General features: G+C 44.2%; 1 protein-coding gene and 1 long non-coding RNA gene across 3 annotated transcripts in view; one reads left to right on the forward strand and one right to left on the reverse strand.

Moving 5' to 3' along the window:
* The window catches only part of LOC126644596 (uncharacterized), a 28,492-nt gene extending 23,364 nt beyond the window's left edge, over window positions 1–5,128 (reverse strand). Inside the window, exons 1-2 of one of the 2 annotated variants that reach the window (XR_007629959.1) lie at window positions 4,877–5,128; window positions 3,597–3,753 (exon numbers count right to left, since the gene is read on the reverse strand). This is a non-coding gene — a long non-coding RNA (uncharacterized LOC126644596). Of the gene's footprint in view, window positions 1–3,596 lie in introns of both variants that reach the window. The other variant, XR_007629958.1, reaches the window with a different exon arrangement.
* Window positions 5,129–5,307: 179 nt separating this feature from the next.
* AKR1D1 (aldo-keto reductase family 1 member D1) overlaps window positions 5,308–26,668 on the forward strand; it is a 35,342-nt gene continuing 13,981 nt past the window's right edge. Inside the window, exons 1-3 of the mRNA XM_050324137.1 lie at window positions 5,308–5,570; window positions 21,893–22,060; window positions 26,419–26,535. Coding sequence (XP_050180094.1) covers window positions 5,478–5,570; window positions 21,893–22,060; window positions 26,419–26,535 — 378 coding nt within the window. The 5' untranslated portion in view covers window positions 5,308–5,477. The remainder of the gene's footprint in view (window positions 5,571–21,892; window positions 22,061–26,418; window positions 26,536–26,668) is intronic.

Raw genomic sequence — 26,668 nt, forward strand, 5'->3', positions numbered from 1 at the left:
CTACTGTCCAAAGAAGAGGGGGGTTGAAGCACTGAGCAGGGTCTCGCTGTTTGCACAGCCACCCACCATGGCACCCCACAGCACCCGGCACCAGGGCTGTCACCGTGTGCATTCCAGCTGATGCTGCAGCCCGGGGCTCTGCACCTGTTCCAAGGTGTCATGGGAAGAAGAACAGACCGGGATTGCCACTGCCAGGTTGGCCTGTGGGGAAGCCCCTGTGCCTTGACGCAGTGCGAGCGCATTTCCACAGCCACTGGGGATGTGGCACAATAATCTGGAGCAGCTGCTAGCATTCCTCCTGTACCCCAGGAGTGATCAAAGGCCTGCAGTGGCTTAACTTTTTTGGTGTTACTAGAAGAACGGAGCAGTGTCAAGGATACATAGGAATTTCCCTTTTGTCACAGCTGTAGCCACAGAGCATTTATAGGAAGCAGAAGGGAGAAGTGATCCAGCCATCAAGTATTTTCCAAAATCTCTCCACAGATACAGGTAGTAGGCTCAGTTTTCTCCCTGTCCTTATACTCTCCTTAGGGATCCAGCAGAAGTGCTGTTCCAGTTCTGGAAAAGTGGGACCAGATGAGGTCTTTGGAGGTCAGGTACTGCTTTGTGGAGCTTGCAGTGAAGAGTTTCACTGAAAATGTAAATATATCATACTCCAATCACTGCTAAGCCAGGAATCTTGAAAGTATGAAAGCAAACTTCGGTCTTTCAAAGAAGAACTCAGGAAGAACAAGTCCTTAGCAGACATAAAAATAATCAAAATAAAACAAGAACACATTACTTAAGTGCTCCATTATTTGCCAAGTAGCTTACAGGCACCAGTGGGAGCTAGGGAAAAAGGGTCTTTGCACAGAAACTGCTAAGAATACCTATTATATCACACTTCCCAACAAAGCCCAGGCTGTTATCATGGCGGTGATAACCCTCGTGCAACAAACATGATCAAAAAGGTCACAAATGCTTCCATATGAAAAATCCCTTGGTGAATAAAAGAAGGAATCATGCAGGCAGTGCAAGGTTAAGTTGAGATGTAACCCTCATCTCACTCGGTGTCCTTGAGAATATACTGTGACACACATGATGATGTGAATATAGAACAAAAGGATGCTACAAGAACTAGTAGAGGTGTTGTCCAGTTCAGCTTACATCATTTGTTTCCACACTGGAAAAAGTAGCAAGAAGAAAAAAAGCAACCTCACTTCATAGTATAGCCCCTTACCAAACACTACACAGACCTTATTTCTTAAAGTTTAAAAGTGAAACTAGACGTTTTCCTTGATGTGTTAGTCTATCATATTTAATGACAAAAATGGAAAAGAATTATTAGTCTTAACACATGCTACCAAAATCTCTAAGTTAAATAGTTGAAAATATGCAAGTAGATATTCCACATGCAGGACAGACACATGCTATTTTATGTGAGTTATTAAAGGACTAGGCTGAAAATATGCAGACTTTAAGGCCGTGTTTTAAGAAATTTTAACTAAAAACACATGCAGAGTATGCATTCTAGCAGATAATTACACAGAGTGGAGCACAGCGCACAGAGAAAATAGAAACTGTAGCAACATGCACTTTTTATCTAATAAATACATGTATTTTAAAAGTACTTCCAATTTTCCTTTTTAAAAAAGCAAATTTTTAGGCACTACAGGTCACCCACCTTTAGAATCCCCCTAATCTAATCTACAATGTGTAAACACACCGAGATTGAGAAAATTCAGAATGCTATTTTTAACATATTCCCTTGTCCAAACTAAAAGTTTGGGGGGGAAAAAAAAAAAAAAAAAGACAACCTACAAATGTCCAAGAAAATATGAAACCTAGAAGATGACAAGGCCAGTTCTTCTCAACCCATGGCTCCTTCTCCTTCCAAGAACTGGGGAGTCTATATTTAAAGACCTCACACATTTTCTCATGTTCCCAGGATACTTAGCAATTTGAGATAAAATGAGTAAAAGGGTCACCTCTTTACCTGAGTTTTGTTCAGGTAAGGAGGCCATTAAGTACTTTCTTTACCTGAGATTTCTGCATGTTTTTAAAGTAAGAATCCTCAGATGTCTGACCCACTTTTTCTGCAAAAACTTAGATCTAACTTTATATATTTTTAATCCATATTATTTGTGTCTGTATACAGGGGACAGGGAACAAAACACATGCAAATATAAGATGCTACTTCTCTTTACTTGTCTAAGAGGACTAATGTAACTATAAAACTCTACACCATCGATACAGGAATCAAAAACCTCCCTTAATTGCTTTTGAAGGTGTTCTTGTGTGCTCATAAGCTTTGCTAGAGAAGGCAAACTTGTGTTGATAGGATGGCAACAGGCTGAAACTTCATTGTTTTTGTTTCCTAGAGAAAGAACTGAGATCACATCTGCATTTTATAAAAGCTCCTGAACAGTTACTGATCGACAATAACCAGCAGCCAATGCTTTGCCTATAGAAACTTGCACTGTTTTGCAGTTGGAGTTGCTAGATACCATGTCCTCGTAAAAAGTCTGGCTAAGTCATTTAAGCTCTGAAACTGAGAGCTGCACTCCCCTGAACAGCTAACAGAAATTGTTACTAACAAGAAGTGGATGTGACAGGCTCTGGGCTACATTATTTGGCTTCCTTTGTTCTTTAAAGGATACTCATTGTCAGCTCAAAATCTGCTAGTATTTCCAGCTTCTGTGAAATAAGGCTATTTTGAGTTAGTAACTCAGATGTAAATAGGAAAAAATGCATTTTCCTCTCTGTTTTCTGGGTTTTAGTATAAAATCTGCAAATGCATTAGAACAGTAGGGTAGGGAGCCACAGGTGCCATGTGACTTAAAAAGTCTCATGTGTAAAAAGTCTCCACACTATTTGCTGTCAATTAAGATGCAGGGGTGGGGGGAAGGACTTGTAAAACCCTCTGCCTCTCTCCAGTTTCTCTGACAAACACATGGACTGAATTTCATAAGGACTGGTCTAGCAGTAAAGCTACAAGTAAGGCAACTTTTGCCTGTTACCCCAAGGTTGTTTGTTATCTGCACCCTGATGGGTGCTGGGGGCTCAGGCCTGTAGCAGGGAAGGGTGCCTGTTTTGCCTCGTGGGTGATGGAACGTTTTGCCTGCCTGTTTCTAGAAACACAAATCCTTTTCCTGTGCAAGCTCCCTGTTCTGTGAATTATGGCCAGGTCCATCAATCCTTCTTCCACAGTTGCTGTTGAAGGCTATCATGTATCAGACTAGTGCACTCCTGCCAGAGAGGCTCCTTGCACTTGCTTGTTTGCCCAGGACAGGCACCACTGACACAGTTGTGCTTTGCTTAGCTCAGGATCACACACAGCTTAGGGCACACACCGCTCTGTTCCCAGAGCACGTGAGCAAACTGGATGTGTTCCAAACCCAAAGTAAATGAGCAAACTGTGCCTTCAAACTCCCCACAAGATGCTGGATTGAGAAGAGTTATGGAAAAGCGGGTTCTGGGGTGGACTTGGAGCATGGAAGCTAAGGGGTAGAAATCAGCCACTGGACAGCAGAGCCTCTTCGTGGGATGCTAGTACAGGATTGGAAATAAGGAGGTCTCTGAATGCCCTCTGCCACATCAGACTCTTCTCTACTTACCGCATTTCCTCCTCTCTCCATGCTTTTGCTCCTCTGTTGGAAATACAGTAGAACAAAGGCTGTAGCTCAGACATGCAGCTAGAATTGACTCATCCTCCAACAAACGCACAGTATGTTTAAGCATGGTTGGCATGGGGAGAGAAGATAGGAGCTTCTCCTGTAGCAAGAAAATAGCAATCAGTTACATGGGAACAAGGAGGCATGGAAGTGGTCACTGGGTTTTCTTCCTCCACGTTACACCTGCAGGTACCCACAGCTTGCAGTAACATGCAGATGGGATCTAGCAGGATTAGTGTTCCCACAGTAGCTACAGCCAGGCTGCAGTTTGCCCCAGCTTCCCCTCCTTGAGATGGAATCCAGTCACCTTACAGATAGCTCTTTGCATTGCGTTGTTCAGGGAAAGCACAGGCTGTCAGGAAAGCCTCAACCGCATTCAGTCCACCTTCCAAGGAGCATTTTACATACACTACAACACCCTTCCTTTGTCCTGCAGGGCATTCTAGTTAGCTAGAAATTTTTGGGCTGCAGATCAAGTTAGCTTGCACTTAGTCCTGAGCTTCTTGACACACTCCTATCTGTGAAAGTGGCAGTTTTTCCATCTTCACTGGGTACTCTTGCAGATATCTAACCAGTAACACTGAAAGTATCTCTTGTTAGGGTGTTCTCCAGGTTAGGGTTTCCAGCCCTAGCAGCCACTAACCATTTCCCTAAATGCCAACTAGCATACACCTGTGGATTTCAAGAACCCTGCAAAGATAACTTATCATGATGGATTCATTAACCCCTCTTGGAATTGCATAACCTGCTGAACGATTGCTATGCACAGAAAGCCAAGTAGGGTATTAGAAGAGATAAAATAGTCTTCCAGGCAAAGGACATTGTTGTGGCTGAGGAATAATGCTCTCTGAGGGCTAAATTTCAGGTTAATCTGGGAAGACATAAAAGACTATACACTTCAAAATCAAATGGGGAGAATTCAGCATAGATACAGGACATAAAGCAGGTGTGTTAAGACAGGTACACCTCTACAGAGTGGTATAAAAGCATGGATGGCCCTGAGTGTTTTATGAGGATCAGAAAAGAGTAAAAGCCACTTGCTGAATTTCATAACGGACATTATCCCTTTCTGGGCTATTAGTGTTAGAAAATATATACCGTTTTTTCCAAAGTGGAGCAGAACTTGCTAGTGAGGAATTTGAGCCCATTCACCGTAATCTGGGACTCACACTGAGGCAGAGGAACTACTCACCAATCTGGGATTTCCTTCATTCCCTCCTTACCTCTACAGCAGTGGGTTTCAGCCACTGGAAAGGAGAGGCGGAAACTGTCTCGGTTTTACACCTCTGTGGGAAAAGCTCAGAGACCGAACACCCCAAACCGTGTGAAGCCGGTGCCCTGCTGCCGGTAGCTCCGGCCACGACGGGCCGGGGGGACTCCCTGACAATGGGCAGCAGCACCACCCGAAACCCCTCAAAGTGCAGGTCGCCCACCGGCCCGCCTCGAAGTTCAGACGGAGCAGCCTTTATCCCGCACCCAGCCCCTGCCGGTTTCCCCCTCGGGGGTCGCGCAGGGGCCGTCCCGGCGCGGGGCGGTGCGCGGGGCCGCGGTGGCCTCGGGGCGGGGCGGCGAGCGGGGCGGTGCGCGGCGGGGCGCGGTGCAGGGTAGCCGCGGGCACACGTGGCTCAGCCCCCCAAAAAGGCGCTCCCCGGCGGCGGGATCGGACAGTTCGTACCTCGGCCCCTTGCAGAGCCGCCGCCGGTCCGCTCCGTCCAGCCGTCGGTGGGTGCCGGAGCGCAGGGGCCGCGGTTGGCTGAGAAGCGGCGGCTCCCGCCCCCCTGTGGAGTCAGCCCCGGGTCCGGGGCGGCCCTACCTGCCGGCAAGATGAACCTTACAGCCGAGAGCCACCGCATCCCGCTGAGCGACGGGAACAGCATCCCGCTCTTGGGGCTGGGCACCTACGCCGACCCCCAGAAAGTAAGTCCGGGGGCGCCGGGACGCCCCGCGCCGCTGGCGGGGGCAGGTGGCGGCCGCCCTCGCTGCAGACCCCCGAACAGGGGCTACCTTCCTCCTTTCCTCCCGTCCCGACTGCTTCTCGTTTTGCTCCTTTCCCCGTGCAAAGTTAAAGCCCCAGCTCTCCCGTGAGCAGAGCGGGCAGCGCGCGACGCGCAGATGAGGAAAAGATGGGAAGAAATAAAAAAAAATCCCGCCTGGCCCGCGGTGTTGTGCAGCTGCCCCTGCCGCCCACCGCCCCACGTCGGTGGGCGCACGGGAAAAGGACGCGGGGTACCTGGGGTCGGGGCCGTGCAAAGTCAAGCTGGGTTGGGAAGGGATGTGATCCCCAGCGAGCCCCGGTTCCCCGGCGAGGCAGCCGGGAGCCCCCGGTTTTCCGGAGCCAGGAGGGTCGGTACGCTGGGTCCCCCGTGTAGTTCCCTGCGCCGAGCGTAGATAAGATGAGGGATTTCGGACCGTCTTGCAGCTGGCCTCGACACTTTCCAAGGAATGTTCCTGAAACAAAGACCCAAATTCCTGCATCCTGATTCCTGAGGCTCCCACAGCTGACTGCCAACGGCCAAACCACTCTCAAATATTCTGCATCCTTCGGTTTTGCGTGTCCCGGGCAGGCATCCCTTCTAACCGTAGCTGGTCGGCTGCTGTGGAGGCTGTGGAAGCACACCTGATGCTTCTTCCCTCTGCGCACCTGGGAGCGCAAAGGCAATTCGCTAGCCACTGCCTTTTAAAGCTCTCCTAAACTACCTGATCTTTCAGCCTGATCTTTCTTTGTTTGAAGGGGTGGAAAAGGGGCATCGTGGCCAGAACCCCTCTTGTGTAACAGTATCAGTTGAGATGCAATATTGTGTCTGACTTCATATACCACAGGTATTTACAATTATCTTTTTAAAGAAAACTCTTGATTAAAAGCACTTACCAACCACTAAATGTACTATGGTGTATAAATAACAGTGTTGAAGATTTTCAAAAATACTGTTGCATGAGTGATGCAGACAGTGTAAGAAATCCCCAGGACAACAGTGCTGGTTCACACGGGGAGAATCAGCAGGAATTCACAACTTCAGAGGCTAGTCATCATCCCCCACATCACTAGACTTTCTGGAGATATTTTCAGCTAGAGCATTCTTTGAATAAAGGTTAGCGAAACAAAATTAAAGGTCTCTAACAGGAGTTTTAATGTAGCAAAGCAGAATGTTACATAATTCAGAGACAAAATAGCTCTGAGTGAACTTGAAGCATTTCTTTCCATACTTCTGTATTGTGCCCCTAACCCTCGAGTTGCAATTTTACAGTAGTTTTAAGATGAGAAACATGCAGTTGCCAGCAGCAGGGCTCCTGCCTTGCTGCACTTCCCACCTGCAGTCCAGACAAGCCGTGGTCCGATGCTGTGGCATTAGCCAAGGCTCAGGCTGGGGGCCCAGAGCGGCAAGTAACCTGCAGGAGCTGAGAGGGGAGGCGGATGGGAATTCCCCCTTTTGGAGACAGCTTCTCGGCACCGCTATAACCCTGCTAAGAATTCATTCTACAGAAGTTCAGCTGTCCCAAAATCAACAGAGCAGCAGTTCTGCTTCTTCTTCCTCCATCCTGCAAAATCCTGATGTTTCCTTCATCCTCACTTTGTTTCGAGGTGGCCTTTGTATGGAGCTCAACCAGCAAAATGAATCATTTTTAGGTAGGGCTGGTTTTCAGACAAATCAGCCACAGGTAGTGACTTTTTGCTTTTCTCATGTACCTCCTTTGTTTTCAGCTGACAGAAAGTGGGGAGAACAGGATGATGCAGGCAGGGCAGGCATTGCTACGGCAACTCCAATTTAGAGCAATTGACGCTGCTGTGTAACTGTACCCTCAGTGGGGATGGGTGCACATACCCAACCATCCGTTCTCCTTCCCCCCGCGTTTGTAGGAGTTTGATTTTCTGAGCTGTCTTTCTCTTTCTGCATGATAAACACGTTAGAAAGTTATGGGTGGGAGGAGGAGCTGAGAAGAGGTAGAGAAAGCAGCACTGATAAGGCCCTTGCCACGGTCTCATTTTCGCAGAAGACCAGGTGAAACAATGTATGTTTATCTGAAGCAGCAAGGCTGGAGCTTTACACTAGGATTAGGGCTTCTATTTGAGTCGGGGAACTTGTCACAGAGAGCAGCTGGGAAACGCAAGAGCAGAGTGCTACAGGAGTTGTTGCAGTGTTGCGCTGCTGGTCGGTGATGGGGCCGCACGTTTAAATAGGTCACGGGCTTAAAATCTGCCCATCTCAAAAAGGCTGCTTTACTGATAAGAGGGTTGGGAAAGGGGGCGGGGAGGAGGCTTCTATCAACACCTTGCCGTGGCAGCGGAGTGCCACTTAGCTGGGACAAGCTGCTTTGCTGAGTACTGATTTATGCCTGGTGCGATTTCCACCGGGATGCCTGGCTAAGCGTCTGTCCAGTTCCTCCTGCCTCAGGAGCTGAAAGGCTTTGTGGCAACTCGGGACCGGTTCAAGGTTTATCTTAACGAGTGCGGCTATAAACTAGCGCTGACACGTTTCCTTGAAAATGCTTCACTGTAGCCTTTTGTGGCTGAATTGCTTAAGAAGCAGCATCTGAGCCACCCATTTTCCAGCGGTGGGGGCAGGCAGCTAGTGGTAGCAACGGCTCAAGCCGTCCCCAGCACTCTATTTCTGCTCATGAGTCAGATCTCCGCAACTTCTAGTCATTTTGTGCTTTGATATAAAATACAGAGCTATTCATTTGTCAGATTATTCATCTTGTTCTTGGAGGCAGGTTTTGGGGGGTTGTGTTGTTTTTCTTTTCTTTTTTTTTTTTTTCCCAGAGGTTATTCACCCTGGCACCTCCACATCAGAGCAGCTTGTCCAAAACAAATCTGTTTTCTCAATGTCGTGCTATAGCCCAGTAGCTCGTAATGAGTCCGGAGTGTTCTTCCTGAAGTGCAGGAATGTGCTCGCTGGTTAAGCAAACCAGGCAGATCTAGTTAGCCATGGAGCAGGGAAATCTGCTTCTCCAGCAGTCGGTTAGAAGAAAACAAAGGCAGGAGGCCAGCTTTCACGTTTCAGGCTTTGTCTGGATAAACTGAACAGCAGTGCCTTCAAAACCGAAATGTGTCAGCAGCTTGCCTTGCTCATCTTAAATAACTTAATTGTTCTCCCAAAGAGACTTTGGGAGATAAGTCATGCTTCCCTGATTGTGAAACACTGAACAAAAAAATAAACCTATTGACTGGATTTGGTCCCCTGTATAAGTTTACTGACTCAGTGTACTACATTGGTCAACTGGAGCAGAGCTGGACCACTGTGGAAAAAGTCTGTTTGATAATCCGATTGATTTTAACTGAATGCTCTTTCCCCCTAGATGTAAGAGAGCTTTTCTTCTGACTTAATAGAGGTCAGGATGACAACTCAGCTAATTCTTTGAGACTGAACAGCGCAATGTTGGGGGTTTCTTTTTGCTTTACCACAGCAAGAAAGTACAATGAATCCATTGGCTATCAGCTCTTCTGCTAACAAAAGAAAGAAATCTTCACTGGGTCATGGAATTAGTCATAAATTTGTGTTGTTTATCAAAAAAAGAACCTAATTTTTTTTTCAGCTTTAGTTGGTGTTCCTATCCTTATTTTTAAGGGAATGTAATAATTGTATAACTATAAAGCTTAATTTTCTTTTTGGTGCATGTTTTAGTGCCTTTAAGTTGTTTTTGCGTTGTCCTTCACACATGGAAGGAAAGATGTGAGTTGTATTAAATTCTTGACTATATAAACTATTTATCCTAGCCAGGATGGACTGAAGTGAAAAACTGGAAATCTCAGTCACTGACTCCTTCCCCTATTCTGTCTTTCCTTTCCCAAATATCCCTTCTCCTCATGGGTCTGGGTGGGAACCACAGTGGGAACAGTGAATCAGGACTATCAAGGTACTCCCGATATTTAAAATTAGAGGCCAATTCTACCTCTGCCTGGCTCTGTGGTTCCTTCTGGCAAAACCCATGTGTGGAGGAGTGGCTCTGCCACGGCTCCAGCAGATGCACCCTGTCCAGCTCTCCCTCCCTAAGGGCCCCCAAGCCGTTGACCCAATTCTCCAGGGTATTAAGTAGATGGGGGGGAGGAGGGAGAGGGCAGCCCCACAGGGGAGGGTGGTAGAGAAGGACAGCCCTCTTGATGAGCCTGTGGCACTGTCCCATGCTACAGCAGAACCAGATCAGCCCACCCTGGGCTCCCACCACCTCCCAGCATTGATGCTTAGTTCCCAGCTAAGCCAGTCAAGTGGTACTGGTACCCATCTGGAAGCTGATGGCATGTGGGGATGAGTAGGCTTAGAGGGTAAAGGTGCTAAAAACACTCCCAAATCCTGGAAATCCTATGCCTCGTTAAAACTGCACTTATGCCTGCTTCACTTTATAACTCATCCCTGTCAACACAGCTAAGATCATCAATCCAGTGTCTCCACATAAATACTAGCTGTTTCCCTGGAAGGTCAAGGGGCCTTGGCCACAGCTCCTCTCCTACCTTCCTGTTTTGAGGGAGGACAGGGCTTGGAGGGAAGGTTGTAGCAACCACATTGTACACAGGCGCTGCTTCTGAAACATAAGATTGGGCAAAGCACTCAAGAATAGCACTGGGTGAGGGCTTTTGGCAAGTTGCAACTTAGCTAAAAAGGAGGTTCTGAGGTAGCCAAATCCATTCATAAATTGGAAGCAGTTTTGTGGAATAGTTTCAGGCAAAACAAATGGCAAAGCGTTTCATTTTGGGCACTGGCAGTACAAGCTGAGGAATCAAAGAATTATTAAAGCAGTTGGAGGTAGCAGTTGCCTTTCCGTGAATAGCCTACTGGTAAGGAAATCCACATGGGCGGTGGGAAACCAGATTCAGTCCTCCTCTCAGCCTCTGGGGATTAAATTCATATCACACAGCTCAGGAAAATAACGTGATCGTGGGGTATGTGATAGCTAGAGGGAGGCAAGAAGAAACACGCACAGGCTGGAGCGGGAGGAGCACCCTCCCCATGGGAAAGCACACTGCCCACCAGCCCCACAGTTCTGGATGCTGAAGAACTTGGTATGGCATCCAGCCAGGAGGGAGAGAGACCCATTTCCCCAAATCTTTAACTACCACAAAGTAACCCTTGTGAGTGCCCAGACAGTCTGGGTTTTGTTTAAGAAGAAATTGCTGGTTTGAAGCAGGGAGAGGAAAAGTTCATCCAGGGCTCCTGTATCCAGTCTGAGTGACCAAGTAAAAAAATCTGTTTTGCATAAGTAAAAACACTGTTTTGGCACCCTGAATTACTTTTTACACCCAAGATAGAAACTGAACAGAGTAACTTTTCGTTGTACAGGTCTAACAGCTTCTAGTACTCTCATAGGACCATTTTTGCCAAAAAGTTCCTCGCACAAGGATGTGCATGCACAAACTCTTTCAATCACTCCTAACAGTGCTGGCTGCACCCCTGCTGCAGGCTGCCTGCTTTCAGAGCTGCTGTAGGCTACTGTTAAGTCAAAAGAGGTAATAAGTGATTTGTCCCCATGATGCAATCTGTATCTCTCAGCTGCAGTAAGGGAGGCATTACACACAATTTAATTCCCCATTTTCCTCCTGGTCATCACTGGCTTCTGAAACATGATCGGCTGGAGACAGCAGTGATTTCAGGTGACTTGTAAAGAAAGTAACCTGGCCTGACCCAAAGCTACAGAATAGAGCATGTATTGAGAGTACCAGGGAGAAGTGACATCTGAGATCTCTGCAGAGGATGTGAGTGTTGAGCTTAAAGGTTTCTACTTCTTGATCTTTTCTCTATAAATTTCCCCTCTGACTCAGACAACTAACTGTCTTCCTCCTGAGGTAAACCTCCCACTTGGCTTCTAGATTTTTTTCTTGAAAGAGATGAGAGAAGCAGTGGTAAGGGCAGGGACTGCCCTAATATCCAAGTGTTCTTACAGCCGTAGCTATTTCCCATGACATGCTATTAAAATAAATATGTAAAGAAAATACCTCAGTCCATTTAATGTGAAGGATTACACATGAATATGTGTTTGAACTCAGCAAGTATTCAAGTATTGAGTCTTAAGTTAGCTCTTTAATGAAATGGTCTCTATGAACCTGCACGAAATCATCACAGAAGTAGGCCAGGGAAATACTTTGCCTTTTTCTTCCCTAAAAAAATATTGAGAACCTGATTTGAACAGATCTGGGGGAGTCAGCTGGGATATTTGGCTATGGAGCCTCGTATTTATGCCCTGAACTTAAGAAAAGAACAAAGTTCCCAAAACAAAGTAATTTTTTTTTTTGAAGCTGTTGGACCATATTCCCTGACCAGCATTTCCAAAGGACATTTAGAGTGCACTTCAGAGTCTGCTTCAGTAACCACCACTGGCTTTCTCAAACCATTTGGTTTTTAAGCTGCAGTATTACCTCATGCAGTACTAGTTCTTCTTGTCTTCAGGGAGGGCTTTGGAACAGCAGAGCCACAGCTACCCGACACGTAGCAACATGTGGTCTTTCAGGGTTGGAATTTCTGAGATGTTTCAGAGGGTAGCCTTATGTTTCCTTGGTATCTGAGGATATCCTAAAACCATGCTTCCAAATGGAGATTTGTGCACTTGAGTCAAGGGCAGAAGGGAAGGAGATACATTACAGCATCCCAAGAAGACAACTGTGCCTGATCTGCTATGTGTTCCCAGAGGGCTCCTTGCCTGCCTGTTGGTAAACTCAGCCTAGCTTTCACACTGAACAATATTTATCCTGAAACCAAATATCTGTAGCCAGATTTCTCACAAAGTCGTGACTCAGTTAGTTTCATGCTTGAAGGAATTAAACCATGCTCGGGTGATTCTGCTTGCACAGACTGCAGATGGCATGCCTTTCCTTTGGTGGCTGGCATCCTGGTGTTGAGTGATGCCCTCATTGATCAATCTCCCTGTTTTTATTCCTTATTCCTCTACTAAGTCAGTTACCTGCAAGACCCAGTTGTCAAGAGGAGATAAAGGCAGGATGTCTAGATATTTGATCTCCAGATGGCTTGAGGAGGTGCAGTGGCAGGTGTCACCTTTTAGCAGGCACCAGAACAATATAGCTCTTGGGCAGGAGCCTGTGTGAGTATTCAAGACACTGTAGTGACTCTGGGCTGTAGTACTGCCTTAATCCATCCCTGCTGTTTGCTATGGAGATGGCAAATATACCAGGAAATAAGTCCTTCCACACATAAGATACTGCTTTCACAGATTTTTTTGATTTTATTATAGCAAAGAAGTGAGGTTATAGAATAGTGTATAGAATACACTGAATTAAAAGGGTCTCAGACAAGAGATTGATTTTATCAATGCCTTTCTCTAAAACTCAGTGTTGCATGACACATTTTAAAGTTCCCTTTCATATGTGCTTTAATGGCATGTTTACTGACTCTGAAAAGCAGAGCTCATTTTCTCCTCTGCCATGCAACTTTTGTTCTGCCACTGGAGCAGTCTTTCTGTATTTCTGTGTCTTCAACACTTTGCCTTCTTGCTGGTTAGCATTGATCTCTCCTCTCCTGCCTGCAACCACCTCTTGACACCTCAGTTCTTGCTACCTCTCTGTGATCACGTGTTATACAGTGGAACATTTTTGGCTTTCATAAATGCAAGATTGCATCTTGATCTCATTAAGAAAGGAAAACAAAAAAACCATCTAAGAAAAATCAGGTCATTGGAAAAGGTAGATGCTTTTTTTCTGAAACATAGCAGACTCTAAAACTTCTACCTTTTGTGTAAGAACTGTACTTTAACCATTAATTTCAACTTTTAAAGTCAGATTTGGCAAAATGACTTACCTCTCTCTGTCAATCTGGAGGGAAGATTCTTGCCCGCAACTTTCTTGAGGACACTAGCTTTGTTCTCGTTACTTTGATTTGCACAAACCCCATGGCTTTAAGACACTGCTGAATTTGCAAAATGCTCATTTACCTCCACATATCTTCTCTGCCGAAATCTCTATGGTTCTTCATTTCTATGAAACCTGAAACTTAATAGAAAAAAAATTGACAGTATTACTAATCTCTACTTTGTGCCAGTGGCTTCTGTTTCCAGTTGTGAACACAATTAGTGTCTAATCATGTGTGGCAGATTAAAAGTTGCACTTACTGAAGTGGTCAACATGTAAAATTCCTCATGAGGATGGGCCCATCATTGTAGATGAGTACCAATGAAAGATGCTTCTAGCTACATAGTTCATTAACCTATGGAGGACTTCTGAGCAAAATGGCCACAAAATTGCTAGTCCTGGAAAATGGTGGATTTTTTAGTTTGCCCTGAAGAGTAGATTGTGCTTAGAACGACTTCTTTCCTTCCCCCCCGCCCCTATCACCTGAGCATTCCTTAAATTATAAGTCTTAAAAAAACCCCTTGTCTTAAGATAGTACCTCTAACCTACGCTGACATCTCAGCTGCTGTGCGAAAACACTTTCAGACTACTCCAGGACCAAGAGATGTACACCCCTGCAGAGCAGAGAACTTCTGCTAATGAATCTGCTGACAGCCAGATAATTGCCTGGCCTTGTGCAGTGATGCCTGCTTAATCCAAGCAGGGGGGCTGGCTCCTACAGCCCACCTGGCACCGCGTCATTTGGCTCCCAAACTTGGTTCCAAGACATGCAGACTTGTACACTGCCAGAGCACTCCAGAGGAAGATGTTCTCAGAGCAATGTGACATTTAGGAGATGACAACTTTGTCTGGGAGTCAGTACAGCTTTTGGATGGTGGACATCAGATGCCAGCATCACCCACCAAGCTCCATGTCCACTATGACATAAGGTATAGTCGTGTTTAATCAGTCCAGATCCAAAACTAATAGAGTGTTAATCCAGATAAGCTTTTAGGACAGTAGCACTACTCCAACCCAGTCACAGGGATTCTTGTTTGAAAAGTAACCAAACAGAGAACAGACTTTTTCCATTCCATAGCTGTGTACTGCAGTGACAATAGCTGTTTCAATACACCCCCTCATCCAAAAATTACAAAGCTAGCTGTTACCAATGCAATGGTACTGACACCAAAAAATAGTAAATTTTTCTTATCTTTTCCTCTGGCTTTCTAAACATGCTGGGTTTTTTAACCCTGCTGAAGAGCCACAGGGAAAGCCCTCCCATCTAAATAAAAGTTAAGATTATTTTACAGAAGAGATGGGACAGGGAATCACTGGCATTATTGAAGAGAGGAAAAGCTGAACCCCTATGAGTGAGTAATTGGAATTACCGCAACTGAAAGATACGCTTTTTGGCAAGAACATTTAAAGCCCAATTTTCCAGGCAAAGCTCCATTTTTAAAATGCCCCAGACTGACTCCATACGTTAAATATGGCTGTACACTCCCACGTGTCCCTGATTCCCCGCAGTCCTCCAAAGAACAGCATAAGCATGTTATTGCAGCTCATGTGGGAAGCTAACATCTGGGTTGTCTCTTTGGTTGACCTAAGAGGCCAGATTTGTCAAAACTTGAAAACATTGTGCAGAAAATGCCTCTCTAGGCTTCATCAAAGCTGACTTTTTTTTGGTTCAGCTAACTAGGTGGTGGAATTCCCCAGGTTTTACATTTGCCTTTGCAAACACTTCTAACTGGCGCCAGGAACCTCTCCCCTTTAACTCTAGGGAATGAAGCAGAGGAACTACTGGCAACCTTCTCTTTTCTTTTATTGCACAAGCTGGTGCTTTGTCTTGCCCTCGTACCTCACGCATCCCTGTGATCGAATTTCTTGTCTGAAGGGTGTTTTGGTAACATCTACCCTTCCAATTAGATCCATGCTTTCCAGGGCTAGCCAGCAGGCTATTGTGTCCTCCAGCTCTTCAGGAAACTTTCTCGGTCCACTCCACTAACACTGTAAGCATGGGAACCCCTGTGCACATCATTTACTTCATTTGCTTTAATCCTCTAGCTGCCAGCAGAGAGGCAGGGCAGCTCTTTAGCTTCAGTTTGCATAAACTGAATTTGCATCAAGTGAAAAGTTGCAGCGATCCTAAAACTGAGGATTCGGCAATCAGGTGGTAAAAATAACTTCAGTAACTTCTGCCAGCTACAATAATAAGGTTTTCCTAAAGACAGCTTCGGCTAGATGCTAGAATAACAATGTCAGAGGAATTCTAGAAATGCTAAATCTGCAGTTATGCAATCTAATTCCTGTTGTATGGACAAACCTCACGCTTTAGGCCACTGACAGAGCATCAGGTTAGAAGAGAAAGGCATCCCTTGTTCATGCTCATTCACAGTGTAACACAAAGCCACAAGTGCCACCATTCCTCCCATCTTCTCTGGAAATGCATATTTGTTGTTCTCAACCTTCCAAGGCAACACACTGCATGACATAAAGCAAACTTCTGGGCCAGCATAGCAGCTCGTGGCTCTCAGCTCTGTTCTCTCTGCCTTCCATTCCCAGCTCTACCTGCTTTTGCAGAGAACCCTTTGCTGGGTTTTGCTTCCTGTATGGTGGCTGCCAATGCTTCCGGCGAACGAAAGCCAGATTTTCCTGTGTTTGAGAGAGAGGGATGTGCTGGCGGTTGCATTTTCCAAGAAAGAGGTGTACAGTACAGCTTCTCTTTTACAAGGTTAAACAATTCTAAGAATGTACCCTTGTGTGGCTCACATCCTCTGGCTTTGTAAACTCAACCTGTGCTTTCCTGCAGTGCCTTCAGTACACACGGTTTCTATGCTCTGTTCCTAACATCTTCAGCCAATCCTTCTTGCCAGTTTGTCCGGAAAACAGGCAAATGGAAATAAGCAATTGGGCTTCTTGAAACTTGCATAAGAATTTGTGTGTGAGTGCCGAGCTCTGGTGAAGGAGGCTCTGAGCCCAGGAATGTACCTACTTTCTCCTTCCTGTATTTAGCTGACTAAGATTCCTAAACAGTGGCTCCACATCTTAAATTATAGGTTAGGACTGGAGCGCTTGGCCCACGGTTTGGATCTCTTGTATAATTCTGCTGCAGCTAAGCACAGATTTTTTCCAGGAGATGGCCCTGTGTCTCCTAACACCTCAAGTTTTTCCTCCCAGGATCATTATTTCCAGCTAAGGGACTGGATGACATTGCATTAAGCAGGTGAGATGCTCAGGACTAAGGTAAAGGGCACTTCCCCTAAAGCACTTCCCTGAAGTGCTGCTTCCTCAGCTCTCAGGTGCTGCTGACACTGGTGCAACTCCATAAAGCTGCACGTGTGAAACAAGACAGAGCAGAATCTGGGAGCCTGAGTTAGACTGTTTTACTTCACTCTATGGACTAACAGAGAATAAATGACAATGGTGATGTTAAGACATAAAAGCAGTGGCATGGTTTTGCAAGATTACAGTCTACTGCCAATGTGTGCTGTTAGCTTTATCTTTGGAGATAACCCTCTTAATCAGCTGGAAAGCCAATGGAAATTGCTGGCCAGAAAAAGATGCTACAGAAAAAGCAAAAGACTTGGAGGGCAACTGAACTGTGGCACTTAAATAACAGTAATAACTTGGACAACCACTAACGCTGCTGAGCAAACACTGTTCTATTTGAGAGGGAAGAGAAAAATTCATGGGCATGCCTGCACAAAAATATTCTCCTGTGGCTTGGTCATATGCAATCATGAACAAAACTGAAACTGTTCATTTGCTATGAAATGCAGAGAAAACAGTTTTTGACAAAATGGATGTGATGGAAGGTGTCTGGAATAAACATTAAAAAATAAGAAAGTTTATGGTCTCAGAGGAAAAGGAGAGCAGACCCTTTCAGACAGGCAGAATTGATGAAGCACATTGCTTTTTCAGACTCACAGAAGGTGGTAACTGTCCAGTTGGCTACTTCATCTATGGAGAAGGGGCCAAATTGCTGCTTCATTTCTTCCAGTGAAGGTGCATATCTGAGTCTGCTCCCCCAGCCCTTCTGTTCCATTTATTTACCATGGAGCCTGAGGGAAACTGATACTGGTTTAATCTGCCATGCATGGTGGTAAATCAGCAGGTTTACAAGCTATTGATTGAGAGAGGGAATAATTGTGTGTGTTGTTTCCTTAAACTTTGTGATCTTAAAAATAACAGATATGCACTGAATAATTTTATTAGTGATTGAGCAAGTCATTCTAGTCAACCAAGCAGTTTTTCTTTTATCATAAAAGATGTGATAAATTTAATACTTTTTTTGCACAAATCAGTGACTGACTGCAAGAACACTGAAGATAAATATCTGACTTACAGTGTACAAGTGGTTATAAAATACCAGTTCTAAAACAAGTCCTTGATCAAGGTAGCATAGTTGTAGGGCACACTGATTAGAAGCTGAAACATTAATTATAGCTGAGGATCAAGCATAGCTCTTATCTACACTTAAATAAAAAGTTATAAAGAAGCAAAGATTTGTCTTAAGGCCAAAACCAATGAGTCCTGAATTACTACTGACAAAGCATAAAGGGTTCATGGCAAGGAGACATTTCAATACGTCATCTGGTATTTCTACTGCTCTATGTTTGAGCCCTGCTTATTTGAGAATGGCACGAGAATAAAGGCCTACCTGGAATAAGTGGAATCCGTAGGCAATTGCATTTTAGATAGTATACTACAGTGAGTTTAACCTGCAGTAAGGAGGAGGAAGAGGTCTGGCATTCCAAGTAAAGATGGCTGCTTTGTGGCCAAATAGCCTGGGAGATACTGTTCTATCAGCTGCTGTGGTTGGAGCGGTACTGGTCCTTATACAACATAGTCGTATCATAAACTTCTATCTACACTTAAATAAAAGCTGATTTTCAGTTGTTAATATCCGATCTGGTCACTAATAAGGACTTTAATTCAGTGAAAGACAGAAGAGATTAAAACACCTCTGGCTGAGCAGCAAGGTAGAAGGGAAAGATCCAAGTTTGTACCTTCTCTGATGGAAAGATGTTTGGGCAGAGTGATCTGAGTCATCCAGCTTTAGTATGGTCTGTCACGAAACAATGGAACAAGATATGATATTTAAGGGAATGTTATATTCCCTTAAATATGACTTTATAAAAAAAAATTCCTTTTTAAAAGAGACAATACCACAACATGACTAGCCTGTGCAACTCATCAGCACAGTTTACCACAGCCTATTGCTGCAGGATGTGGAAGGATTAAACACGTGAAATTCTAAAAATGATAGTTTCTCCATTAGAATGAAAATTAACATATGGTATAAAGTTTCCAGACTCACAGATGTCTCAGACCTTCAGCTGGGATGGTTCAGTAGATGCAGAATTTTCCAAAAACTGTTCCCTAGGTTGCTTTGCATTTTTATATGAAGCACCTGAGACCAGAATCTGTCAGAACTAATATACCACATCAGATTAAATGAACTAGTGCAATGAAAATATTTATATTTAACGTAAACCCATCCCTGGCCATTGGTAATCAAGGCCTGATCCAAAAAAAGCCTCTACAAGCCCCTGAAGAATAAGATTATTCCTTGAGATGGAGGAGTCTTTCACAAGATTGTTTGTACAGATGTAAGTCCCATGCAAAAAATTAAGAAATACATCGAAGTTCAGCTCTAACATAAGTCAACTGCTTCAGCCAAAAGCAGTTGCAGTAACTGCAAGCTTTCTCATTTTTCCCTATTCTGTTCTTCTCCCAAGCCTGCAATTGTCCTGTTCCCTTATATGCAAGACCTTACCTTTCCCAGCTCTTCCTTCTGCTTTTCTTGCTGATCAAAGTGGCCCTGGTGTTTAAGAAAAGACACAACTCAATAATCGATGTTTCCTTACTTGATGGAGTTTGGTTTACAGTTCAGGAAACAACTGGGAGCTGTGTTCATGCAATCTCCCAAGAGAGCAAAGAGAGAAAATTCTGGTACCAGGTTCACATCCCATTTTCAGGCTCTTCAACAAATGGGAAAAGTAAAAAAAAAAAAAAATCTTAAAATCTGAACTAAGGTTAATGCATCACTTTCCTCTAAATGTTCTGCTTTCATATACTTGAGTGGTAAAAGTCAAACAGGCTGAAGCAATCTAAAAGTCACATTCTTTCAAAAATCAGGTTTCAGAGAGAAAACACTGACTGCAATTTGGAAATATATTTCTCTTTCAGATAGCTAATCATCACCTAAACCTGAGCTCGCCAGACCTTTAAGCTGAGTCCTGCTGTTCTGTGCTAGTCAGTCTGAGCTTTGCAACTGCAGCTACAGCCTCGTGCGGCTCATTGCTGGGGCAGAGGTCTGAGGTTACTGTCATCAGTAACAGCAGGCTTGTAATACTCATGTCAGAGCTTTCTTCCTGCTGCCTTTCTCAAATCCTTCCTTGCAGGTTCAGGCAGGGACAAAGCAGCGAACATGTTGGAGGTTGTCACTACTCCATGCCTCACACTTCTGTAATGCTGCCCAACATGCCCCAAGTGAAAACTAGCCATTGACTTGTCCTGAAAGGCTGTTAGCTGCCATGGTCTTCATTACATCCTAGTAACAACCAGGAAAGGGCCCTGTCAGGGGCCGAGCGTGCTTTTGGTAGGCTTCCACAATAAAAGCAGCAAAGCACTGAAACAAGTGTTTCGTTGTCTCTCTCAATTAAGCAAACAGTATTGCATCATCACTGCTGTAAATACTGTAGAGTGCCAAATTGTGCCATTTTTGCCTCTGAGCCCTCACCCATGTCTGTCATAAATCAGGGCAAGCGTGAGCGGTTTTGCATTTTAAGGAACCTCTAGGCACTGCGTGCTGGAGCAGAAAGTCCCCACAAGCCCAAACAGAAGTTGGTCCATTTGTGTCCAACAGCAGTCAGTCAGGATGGGACATTGAAGAGCAGATGAAGCAGGCTGGGATATAGTCCTATTATCCTAGAATAATCTATCACCAGCCCACAGCTCTGGGAATGAGAGAGGTTGACCCTCATGTGCCTGCACAGTCCTTCATAGACCTTTCTCACATGAACGTGGAAGGGAAGACCAATGTCCTTAATCACTGAAGCATCCCACAGCAGCTATGAGTTTCACACCTCTTTCGACAGGTGGTGGAAGAGCAGCTGTTTATTTCATGGCAAAATCCTGGACAGCCAAGCCAGTGGCAGCTGTAAAAGGACAGTGAGGAGGGAGAGCCATTGCTGTGGTGAAAAGTGGTCCCTTCCTAACAACACTTGTTGTCGGTCCTGCTTCTTGTCTTCCCTTGGCATCAGCAAAACCAACAAATTTGACGTTCTGTTCATACCTTCTCATTTCCAGATGTCTCTGACATCTGTTTTCTTCATAGGAGAAGCAGTGTGGTTTTGGCCCTGCACTTGCAGGTAGCAGATTTCAACTCTTGGCGTTTGCCGCTGACAGACAACAACACAGCAGAGCAGGTTGACTCCCCCTATTTCACTTTTTCTTAAAGTGAATCAGATGTCTCCGACATAGCAGAGCAATGCCCACAAAAAGGGTGGGAGAATAGTCTTGCTGCGTGTTGCTGAGAGCCTTTGACCACCTTAGAGCTGCTCTCTCATTATACAAAGTGTAGGAACAATAAGATGTTTTCAGTAAAATTCCAGTGCCCAGAACAAATAATTTCATTTTTGCTTGGTTTAGCTTATGTGTAATTTTGCTTGCCACAGTGGCTAATGGAAAATATGACTTATAAAAAAACAAGCTTACTCTGAATTTTGGCCATGATGAGTAAATATAAATGCAGTACCCAGTACAAAAATATAATTTGGACTTTTTAGGAGGTTTCTTGGGCTCATCTTAAACTGAAGCAATAAAATGTATATAAATGTATATTAAGACAACTACTGGTTCTTAATTACACAATAAGGGAACTGTCCAGAACTAGGAATATCAGTAGACTGGGAATATCAGTAGTCCTGAGCTATCACCCTTAGGCTTCTGGTACCATCAATGGTAAGTTGATTTGAGGAGAAAGAAGTCAAATCTAAATTTCTGCACTGCTGAAAGGTCTAAGGTTTTCAAACAGGCTCTGATCAGCAGGTGGTTAACCAGCTCTGCTCAACCAGAAAGTCATCTTCCACTTGAGTAAGGAATTTTATCAAATGGCTGTTGTAGGGAAGTTCTTGCTCTCTAGATAAGAATTTCTGAAATAGTTTTCATATCAAATACATTCAGTTTTACTTTCTGAGGATTCTAGTACTCTCTCTTTCACAGACACAGAAAATTGTTTGCTTTGCTGCTTTTTCCAGTCTAGTTCCACATTCACAACAGTTTTGAGGAGAAGTGCACAACAGTAAATAAAAATTTAGAAGTTGAAACACAGGTGTCTGGGGAGGTAAGGGATGGTCAGACTGGATGAATTTCAGCATGAATCTTGTGCATATCTCAGTGACTCTATGGCATTGAAGGGGAGGTGAGCAGGAGACTGAAGCTACATTTATTCTTCTCCCATCAGACCCCCAAAGGTTCCTGTCTGGAGGCAGTGAAGATTGCCATTGATGCTGGCTACCGCCATATCGACGGTGCCTTTGTCTACTTCAATGAGCATGAGGTGGGACAAGCCATCCGGGAGAAGATTGCTGAAGGGAAGATCAAGCGAGAAGACATTTTTTACTGTGGCAAGGTGAGAAGCTGTGCTCAGATTATTTACACTAAACCCAGGATTTCCGTGAATGGTCTTTCTTAAGGATGCCGGTGGTCAACATCTGGCATGTTTCCTTCCAGATCCAACATCCTTTATTTTTCTTTCCTAGCATTACCATAATGCCTCAGAGCTTTATGAACACTGGCTTTTCTGTTAGGCACAGGAATTACTGTTGTTCTCTGTTTAAATCTCTGATAGCAATGGGAACCATGCAACATCCATTCTGCTTAGTATTGTAGGTACCTGCAAGTTAAGACCATTGCTACACTTGGCTGTGCTGCCTAAACTGTTACTGTACCACACATTGTGCTGTCACACACATTTGTATAGCCACACACACTGATCTGGACAATGATCCTGCAAATGAGTCATTTTCTGTTAGAGTGATTCCCTGTACAGGTTTGCCATGAGGTTGCACAACGAAAGGGGTGGATGCAAGCACGTGCATGCCAGTGTCTGTGTATGGGAGAACAGCAAGTGCTTACATTGGTATTACTGCCAGAAAATTACTCATCAAGCTACACCCTTAGTTACTGTATCACCTGTTATTAAAAAGTTCTACTATGATGAATCGACTTACTTGGAGAGAGGATGTCATTACACTCCTGCTCTAGAGCAACGAGGCTGGAGTAATGCATGAGCTAGTTAATACTTTACAGTCTTAGCTGTAAAAATTGACTCTCTCCTAGAAGAATGAAATCCCTTGTCCAATGAAATGTCTGACAAAAGCTGTTAGAACTACAATGACTACATCTCAGGTACAAGAAAGCTCATTGCACATTGCCGAATAAGGGTTGATGGTTCCAATCCAGTTTCTGAGGGAGTTTATGGCCCCAAATTGCCCTTCCTTCAGTGCTTCTTTGAGCATATTAGCCTAATATTTTCCCTTTCTCCTTTCCCAAATAAGACGTAATCCACAAAAGTTACTCAACAGACTTGCAAATAAACACTGTTCCTAGAGTGAAAGATCCCCTGAGATAAAACACCCATTTTACTGTGAGCAATTTAGTTAAGTTCTATGATCTGGGAAACTAAGCTTTGTATTGGGTGGTTTACAGACCAAGTGGATTTTCAGCAGCTATAGATCAATTTCCAAGTTCAGCAATTTCCAATCACTAAAATATGCAACTCTTTTCCAAGTTTCCTGCCTGATTCTACTGGTAACAACCTTGCCATCCTGAGAAAAACTTCATGTCCTCAAATTTTCTGCCTTTATCAGGGAAGTTTCTCACTCTCTCATGGTAAATATGTGGATTTGGATCAGTGAAAATATTTGGTTTTGATGGTTTGATAGCAAATTATAAGTAATACTTCAAATCAAAACCACCAAGTCATGTGAAAAGGTTAGAATCAGATGTCCCAACAATTTTGAGTATTTTAACTTTTTCAACTTCTTCCCCTGCAGATTATATTCCCGTATCAACATTTAGGGTCTTTGAAAGCACATCTCCTGGTAAAATTTCCAAATTTACTTTATTTATTAAGCCTTTCTACATTCAGTTGTCTGATCCAATCACTAGATGATTCTTCTAGTTGATAATCACTACTTAAACATTGAGTTACCTGCAAAACTGCAGATCCTGTAAGCCATAGGGCTGCAACGCAGAGTACCATGACAATCAGTGTCTGTGGTCCCAGCCTGCCTTGTGTCTGTGAGATGGGACACACATGGATTTACCTCATTGATGTGTCCTGTTTGTACTTGACAAAATTTCAGGTGCTCAGGGTGATAGCAATTCTGTAGTCTTTAAATTTACAGTTCAAAGGCAGAAGTGGAAAATATTCTTCAACCTATTCAATCCATCACAATCCAGGATTTTCACAGGTTTCGCTGAACACTTTCACAGCAGCTCTGAACTTCCCAGGAGGAGTGGGAATGGGATTGCCTTATGAGTTTATGTATCTTTAGTTCTATGTACCTCACAAACTTATGTATCTTATGAACTACTGACAAATATCAAGCCACCAGGAGATACATCAGGCATTGATTGGTGACTGACATGAGCTGTTGCATTCTTGGAAGAAGTCAGCAGAACAGAAGTTGAGGTTTTTTCCTGCCTTACTGACATCACAAGTACTGAAAACTCCCAAGACCCTTCAGACTCAAGCCCCTGATGCAGACCAGTCCTTAAGCAAAGATGATGCAGATGGAAGGCTGATGTGTCAGCAGGGACTAACAAGAGCAGCCCTGCTGAGTGGCAGTGTTACTGGAACAGTGACCTAGTGTGATCGGGCTGCATCTGCCAGTTGAAATCATCAGCACTTGCACTTGGCTCTCACTTCTGGCTGGCTGATCAGGCAGAGCAGCTCAGCATCCAGAAATTTTAGAGGTTTCATATCAACTGCCAGCATCTCACTTGGCTTATACAGCAAGACCTTTCTGGTCTCCTCTTTCATCCCAGGATATTTCTTTCATTAAACTAGAAGTAACATTTCCAGGAAATGTGGTGTCCTAAAATGCCAAAGCCAGCTGGCAGCTTTGACTACTGCTCTAACATCTACACGGGTTCCACTTAGGTAGATAATACAATAACTTGTACAAATCATGAAAACAGTTATGAAACTCTCAAGTTTCCATGGCATCGATGTATTGACATAGTACAAATGTTTGCTGTTTTTAAAGGCTGTTTCTTTAGAACTCTGCAGTTTTTTTAAAGGGAAGTATATTCACTGGCAAGTGCTGAGCTCAATAGCACTGAGCTAGAAAGGGCACTCAGAAAAACTGCTTCTAAACCAGCGTATACCTCAGTCATCAAATTTCTAAAACACATTAACAAAACAAACTGAACACGACGGGTCTACAATTCCTTACTTAAATACAAATTAAGCTCATTTTACATGTAAAATGCTTAAAAAACACATAGACCAAAATCTCTCAGGAAATCCAGCGGCACAACTTAAAACTTGAGAACAGGACCTCGGTGCCTTTATTGTAGTACACCTCAGCCTCTTTCCACTCCCTGCTGACCGTAAACTCCTCACACCTTGCAGCATACAGCTGGGGATGGCCTAGTATGACTTTCCAGGTGCCAAAACTTGCTTTGGTTTGTCAGCTTAGGGCAGGGTTAGATGTGCCTCTTTCAGTACAACTCAACTTCAGGATAGTGTGTTCTTGCCTCTGCTGGCAGAACTGAGCAGATGGTTTTCCCAGGGAATAATTATAACTTGGTTGGAAACAAAACAAAACAAGGCCAAGCATCCTAAATATCTTAAAACTTACCCAGGCTATGCCCTTTAGGACTTATAATCAACACCTTCTCCCAAACATGGCAATTCAAGTGTTTTGTGTCTTAAGAACAAATTCATTCTATATCTTGGCATTCAGTGGCTGTCAGATTTTCAGGCTGAACTGACTAGACAATGACCATACCAGCAAACAGCAAGTTTTCCCAGCAAGCAAAAGTGACAAAAACTTAAACATTTCTCTACATGCCAGTTTTGTGCATTAAAAAAACTAGAAAATAAAATAGCCCACCTTACTGTGTGCATTCAAGTGGCACTTCAAACCTTCTGTTGTATGTTAATTTTGAGTTTTGTAGATTCTAACTGCAACCATCAGTTTACAAAGGGCTCTTGGTTACTAATTACCATGCTATGGTTTTATTCTTGCAAGAGATTTGCATCAGCAGGGTTCAGTTGTAGGTAGTACTGAACACTGACCAACTAAGCACAGTCCATAACCCGAAAAGGAAGCAGTTGGGATCAAAGAGGTTTAGATTGCTTTAACTATTCATACCTGCATTGCAGTGACTAAACACAAATATATCTTTTGGTGAGGACTGGAGAGTAAATGAAAACCTCCCTAGGTCAGGCAGTCACTCAGGCTCTACGGCCACAGGAGAGAACCAAGAGACTCTCTTCGTGCTGGGTGCTTGGCTGTTCAATAGCTAACTCATGTGACCTGAACTTCTGCCTTCAAGCATAAAACTGACCACAGATTCCTTGTGGGAACAAAGTTTTCTAGTGAAAGCATATGCTTGGAAAACAAAAGGAATTTGCCTAAGTTCATTGAGCAAGAGTTTGTTATATACTCAGCTCAGAAGAACCTGTGTTGTAATAAACAAATATGTAATGGCCTTACTGAGTCAACACTACATCAGTCCTGGACAAGAATTCCTGTCTTGACCTCTGCACCTGGCTCTGACAGAGGACAGGGTAAGGCCCTCACCTTTGCCTTGCAGTGATGTGGACCACAATGCCTTTGCACTGTGCATAACGGGCTCTGTCAGAGGGACAAGAGGGATTGAAGAGTGAAGGATTGAGTATGTGTTGGGGGGCTTCAGCTGGCTCACTGTTCCTGCTGGCACTCAGAAAAGAGCCTGTGCTTGTCTCCCCAGCTGTGGAACACCTGCCACCCCCCAGAGCTGGTGCGTCCCACACTGGAGAAGACACTGAAGATCCTGCAGCTGGACTACGTTGACCTCTACATTATTGAGCTGCCAATGGCTTTCAAGGTAAAAAGAAAAATTGCTTGAAAAAAGTGCATGAACTTGGGTTGTGCCAGGGTCTCCATCTCGCATATTCCTTGCAGCTTCCAGTCTATGCTGACAGTTGCACTTTGGCCAGATAATGTTTCATGTATACTAC

Source organism: Myiozetetes cayanensis, unplaced genomic scaffold (assembly GCF_022539395.1).
Source record: "Myiozetetes cayanensis isolate MyiCay16 unplaced genomic scaffold, myiCay2020 scf3, whole genome shotgun sequence".
Lineage (NCBI taxonomy): Eukaryota > Metazoa > Chordata > Aves > Passeriformes > Tyrannidae > Myiozetetes > Myiozetetes cayanensis.